The sequence below is a fragment of the Panulirus ornatus genome, chromosome 9 (assembly GCF_036320965.1).
Source record: "Panulirus ornatus isolate Po-2019 chromosome 9, ASM3632096v1, whole genome shotgun sequence".
In the NCBI taxonomy this organism is placed as follows: domain Eukaryota; kingdom Metazoa; phylum Arthropoda; class Malacostraca; order Decapoda; family Palinuridae; genus Panulirus; species Panulirus ornatus.
In genome coordinates this window covers 41,028,463-41,034,602 of record NC_092232.1, presented here as the reverse complement: position 1 = coordinate 41,034,602, position 6,140 = coordinate 41,028,463, and the positions used below count along the sequence as shown (strand labels likewise).

The window sequence follows — 6,140 nt, the reverse complement described above, 5'->3', positions numbered from 1 at the left end:
GCAAAGCCCTGCATCTCTGATGACGCAACTATAATGTGTGGGCGACCTTTCCCAGGCATGACCTCGTGGCTGACCACGGGTCACTTGACAATGAGTCCAGAAGAATAATCAGTGGACGATTGCTACATGCAACTCTGATTTGACCACCTGGCTTGAGATGTGTTAGATCACAGGTAGTCGTGGGACCGGTCGAAGAGTCTCTTGGGACCTTTCAGGTCACCACGTGGCTTACCTAAGCATAAAAAATCATATAAAACAGACACAACGAAAACGCAGGTTCGTAACAACCCTCTCCTTAAAGGAGAACATTTCTGGAAAACGAATTTTGTTAAGAGAAGGATACACATTCTGCTAGCACACTATGTGTGGCAACAGTATGTTGAATATCTATAAATTGTACTTTTGAAGGAACAAGGCCAACCTACATAACTTCTAACTCCTATCTCGGAACTTGTTAACATTTTGTAAGGGGGATGGTAGTCAGTACACACTAAGATGATTGCCTGAAGGGCACAAATACAAAGGTGTTATAAAAGCCAAACGTTTCTTCTCCATGGTGGGGTAATCTGTTTGGGGTTAACCTTCTTACCAAATCTAACATGGCGATCAACCTTCTCTCCGTCCTCCTGCAAGAGGTTATCACCTGTGTCTACATCACTGGCATCTGCAGCTAGTCTGTTCGGAGCCTGCAGAATAAAATACTTAAAAAGTAGAGCTAGTAACTGACGAGAGGCTGTCTCACACTTCTCTCTCCAAATATACCTGACATCATCTTTCAGTTGATTTATGAGAGGAGCTGCAATTGCGAAAAATTTTGTAAATAACATCCTGTAATACCCAACCATACCCAGGAAACACTTCAGTTCTCTTCTAGATTGGGGGGCACATCTAGGGGCTAAAGCTTGAACCTTTACTGTTGGTGGAAGGAGGGGACGGGCAGTCCTTGTTACCTTGCTGACCTGGTAGTAGTTGATGCAAAACCGATAGGTCCCGTCGTTCTCGGGTGTAAGGGTTACAAGCGAGCTCCTCCTGAAGAATGGTTGCTCTTTGTGGGCTTACCATTCAAGGAACCTGTTCAATAGGCCGGGCACCTCCCACGTGTACGCCAGAGTTCGTCACAGGTGGGCTTTGCCGGACCTATGGGTGTGTCGACATTATGGTAGACCTCTCCTCCCGTCGCTTCTCAGTCAGGTGCGAAAGCTTCTCCTCCGTCCTGTCCACGCCTCCGTCAGGACCCCAGGTCCCTAGGGGACCCGTAGCTAGATCATTCTCCTCTTCAGACGCAGCTCCCGCTCGGAGGTGGATCTTACAAGCCAGAACATTCTGCTTCAAAGGAGTAGAATCATGATTAACACGTGGTTTAATCACCAGTTGGCGTAATAAAGGCAACACCTCGTCGCCCGTCTCAAAGCTCCTCAACTGACGAGCTCGTCGTCCGTTCCTGTGTCCCTCTTGAATGGGCCCGAGACAAATCTTCAACCTCACCCACTGGTTCTTGTACGGACTCGAAACTTACACGGGAGGTATCACACAGCTTCCCACTAGTTTCATTCTCAGAGGGTGTCTTCAATCTCTATATCTCAACAGAGTCTACACCAGCAAAGTGGGCATCACACAGCCCCACGTCACCGTCTTCACTCTCAAAGAGTGTACTCAGTCCCTCCGTCTCAACGGAGTCCAGACCTGCACAGAAGGTATCACATAACTTCTCGCTGGTCTCATTTTCAGAGAGCGTACTCAGTCTCTGCGTTTCAACGGCTCTGTCCTCAGGCCAGTTGCCATGGACAAAGCGTCTTCGTACTCGCGGACAGTCTCTGGTACCTCTTCCTCAAGCTGCGCTGCCTCCGTGGACTTCACCGGTCCCGTAGGCAACACCGCTAGGTCATAGCCTAACGCAAATCCACTCCTGAGACAGGCAACCTATTCACAATTCCCACTAGAACATGGCCCGTGAGGAGATCTGTATCTACACGCATATCGACTAGTGGAGCTTCCTTGAACCTCCACAGCTCGTCTAACAAGACTCGGTCTCCAGACTCTCCTATCAGCACCAAGCCATCCAACATCAAGGACTGCAGCGCACCAGAATCCTGCAATACGTTGACTTTTCTTCTTATTCCACATCTACTAACATAGTCCTTAGACAGGAACGCGTCGTAGTTCCAGCGAAACAGTCCTTTACTACAGACTGATTATCTCTCGCGCAGCACCCTATTTTCCTAAGAGCAGGGTTAGCCTCTCTTACATTACTGGGTGGCCCTAAAGTTGAAAGGAGATTCACCGGCCTACCCTTGGTAGAGTCTCTGGATTCCTTCATCCGAGCTCAGCACTCCCTCACCTGGTGCCCAACCTTACTACAATTAAAACATGCCTTAAGCCTCTGACTCCAAGGAGCCTCCGGCAAGGGAGCAGATTCAGGTGGGGTTACATTATTACTGGATTTTCCATTGCCTTCGAAACCCTTTGAACGTCTCTCCGTAACAAGTTTGCGAGTCAGCGCGTACTGATCCGCAGGTATCTCAGCCTTGTCAACAGACTTTACTTCTCGATCAGCCAAATGATTTTTTTACTATCCATGTCTGCTTTATTATCTTTTGTTATCTTATCTATTTATAATTTCTATATCTTTTGAAATAAAACCTTGAATGTGGTTAGATAAAAAAAAAAGTTGGTGCCACTGAGAAATTTTACCTTCACAACAGAAGTAATAGTTAAGGTATAAAGAAGTGAGAGATTTCTTTTACTATTTATCGTTATTCATTTTTCTTCACTTGATATTGTTTTTTTTAAAGACAAATGATTAGAAAAAGTGGTGTCCGTAATACAATTGTATTACGCAAGAGAGAAATGATATATAATACACAATAAATCATATCATAAGAGTCGCCATCTATTTGACTGAATCTGCTTTAAGATGTTCGAGCAGTTCCTTCAAACTTGGTCGATCACGGGGCTCCTTCCTCAGGGCCATATCCACCATATCCATGGAGCGGGAGGTGTCACCCGGAATATGTTTCAAAATCTCGCTCATCAAATAGCCAAATGAATACACGTCAGAGGCTGTTGTGCTTGGCCCTCCAATGGTGACCTCCGGAGCAATCCAGGGGAAGTCAGACTGGTCGCACTCCAAACCGACCTCCTTACCCTGACTACAGGCAAGGCCGAAATCGATAATGTTCACCTCGGGAGCCTCCGTGGTACCGCTAATGATAATATTGTCGGACTTGAAATCGTTGTGAATAATCTGCTTCTCGTGGATCTCCAGCAGCCGATATCCTGCCTTGATCCCCAGCTCCCGGAGGTCGAAGCCAGTGTTGACTTTGTACAACAGTTGGTAGAGCGAGCGGCTGCCCACTTGGGTCATCAGGAGGGCAGGAGGATATCGGGCATATCCAAGAAGTGTGGGCGTACCTCCAGCCCCATCTAGTCTTCTTAGGATGTCGGCCTCATCCATGAAGACCTGAAGGTGATCATTCCAGTCTCTAGAGACCTTCAGTACGGCGGTGGTACCTTGACATGGCACGAGGTACGCTATACCGTACCTCCCTTTGCCAAGAACCTTCTCCTTGTGGGAGATGAGAGCCTTGATCTGTGGTCTCTTGAGATAGGTCATCTTGAGGTGATATATATTGAAAATCTGTGTAATACCCGACCACATCAACTTTGGTATCCCAGACGTTCATAAATATAGTCAAGTGTGTGTATTGAAAACACTCGACAAATATAATCAAGGTGTGAAACATGCTGTTGTAAAGATACCTTTAATGGAGAAAGTATATAAGTTGCGTCATTGGCATGGTTTTAGTGGAGTTGGATTTGTGAAGGTTATGGAAAATGTGAGTTTATTAGGATGTATTTGAAGATTTTGAGGATGAATTGAACATACATTAGCCATACATTAGGTGAAGTAAAGAAGAGTTTGTTGATTGTGAAGATTAGTTGAGATTATAGTAAAGATGACTTTGTTTATTGTGAAGTGAAGATTAGTTCATCAGGAAAGTGGTGTAGATGAGATTTGTCGACGATGTAGAGAAGATGAAGTCACTGAGGGTGTAGTGAAGATGAGTTTGTTCAGAGTGTAGAAAGGAATTGACTTTTGCAGGTGTAGTGAAGATAGGTTCCTGAAGGGTGTAGTGAAGATAAATTCGTTGATGGTTGGTGAAGATTAAGATCGTTGATGTAGTGAAGATAAGTACATAGATAGTGTAGTGAAGATGAGTTCGTTGATGGTATGATGAAGTTAAGTTCACTAACGGTGCAGTGAAGATGAGTTCATTGAGGGTGAAGATGAGTTTGTTGAAGGTTTATTGTTTGTAGAACGTATAAGGAAGATTCGTTTGATGAGGGTGTAGTGTGGTGAAGATGTTATATTTGAATGAAGGTGTTTCTCGAGTGTGAAGTGTTGAGACAGGTGATTAAGGGTCGAGTAGAGATGCAGTTTACTGTAGGATGAAGTGAGGGTACACTTGTGTAGTGTTTACTGAAGATGCATTTGCTAAGGGTGCAGTAAAGATAGCTTTGTTGAGGGTATAGTAGAGATACACTTATCAAAGATATGTTTGTCGTGGGTATAGTGAAGATGTGTTTGTCAAGGGTTAGTATGAGTTTGGTAATATCTTTATATGCGTTGAAATTACTGGTGGGTGATAGCACAAAGTTAGATATGCTTTTATTCTCATATATTATGTCCTTTCTGGTTTGGTTCTACCAATATCTATTTGGCAACAGTTTTCTTTACATGTATTCTGTCTCAAGCATAAATTAACTGGTTTTCCCTGGGGGCTCAATATCAGTGCTGTTTGCAACTTTCAAATGATTTTTGAATTCCTTTGGCCCAGCGTTGTTGACAGGTTTTGGGTGTTTTTGTGTGCAGATATCGGAAAGGTTCGTGATAAGTGTACAGTGATCCAGCACTTCAGCAGTTGTCATACGTTACTTCTTCGGCAACGATGGATGTCGCCTCTCTGTCTTACCCTCACATGGGCTTTAGGCGTTAAGTGCACAAACATACCATCTCTCAGTCTCTCAAACATAATATTTGACATCATATATCTCACATAACTCGTTCTTCGTAACTTTGTAACCTCTTGCGGTAAGCGCTAAGCGCTATCCTTATCGTGGGATATTGGCAAAATCTCGTCGTAAGAAATTGAGTACTCTCTCTCTCTCTCTCTCTCTCTCTCTCTCTCTCTCTCTCTCTCTCTCTCTCTCTCTCTCTCTCTCTCTCTCTCTCTCTCTCTCTCTCTCTCTCTCTCTCTCTCTCTAAAAGTCCTGAGAAATATATGTAGAAGTCACGGAACAAACTTCATCATGCAAGGTTTCTATCAGTCAGACATACCAAGTCTCCTAAATTGTGTGGAAAATTCACTGTCAGCTAAGGTTTTCAGCTCTCACAACGAAGTAACGTAAATCTCCCTCATTGCGAACTCTCAGCGATAAAAACGCGAACATCGTCGGTTTCTACGGTACAATTGTTCTTAGAGATATTAGTTAAGACCCATTGTTGCACCTGCAGTGCATATATTGATATTGTTTGAACATGAATATGATTTAGCTTTTGTTCAGCATTTATGTAATTCGAAATTCCTAGCAAAAGTTTTAGTTAAATCTAAAGATGAATTTAACGTCATTTACAAATATGTTTCGTAAATGAAACAATAAGTGCAAGGATTAGTGATAACACTTCAATGCACTCTGGCTGAGTTACATGCAATCTGTGAAGGTCTTCAGATTGCTATAGAGAAATGTGAAGATACGTATTTCTTTGTGGACAGTAGAAGTGCACTGAAGGCCTTGCAGAGTAAGTACCCTTGTAACTACCATGTTGTTAACATTTGTAAACGCCTGGTTATAGTACCTCAAGAGATAAAAAGTGATGTACAGTTTGTATGGATTCCATCACATGTAGAGATTCATTCTAATGAAATGGATGGTGGGTTGGCCAGAGAAACCACATAAGATATGTATATAGATATTGATAGTTATAAGAGTATAAGAAGGATAAAGAATGAGATGAAAAGAATAAGAGAAGGATGGGAAAATGTAAGTCTAGGTGTAACTGCTAAACATAGTGAGACTTTACAACATTATTTATGTATGTTAAATAACACAACTGAAACTTACGGGCAAACCTTACATCT

At 43.2% G+C, this 6,140-nt stretch overlaps 1 protein-coding gene across 1 annotated transcript; it reads right to left on the bottom strand.

The window, feature by feature from the left end:
* Window positions 1–2,890: 2,890 nt before the first annotated feature.
* Window positions 2,891–3,613, bottom strand: LOC139750058 (serine/threonine-protein kinase B-raf-like). The gene has a single exon (XM_071664395.1). The coding sequence runs from the start codon at window positions 3,611–3,613 to the stop codon at window positions 2,891–2,893; it is 723 nt and encodes a 240-aa protein (XP_071520496.1).
* Between the last annotated feature and the right edge of the window lie 2,527 nt (window positions 3,614–6,140).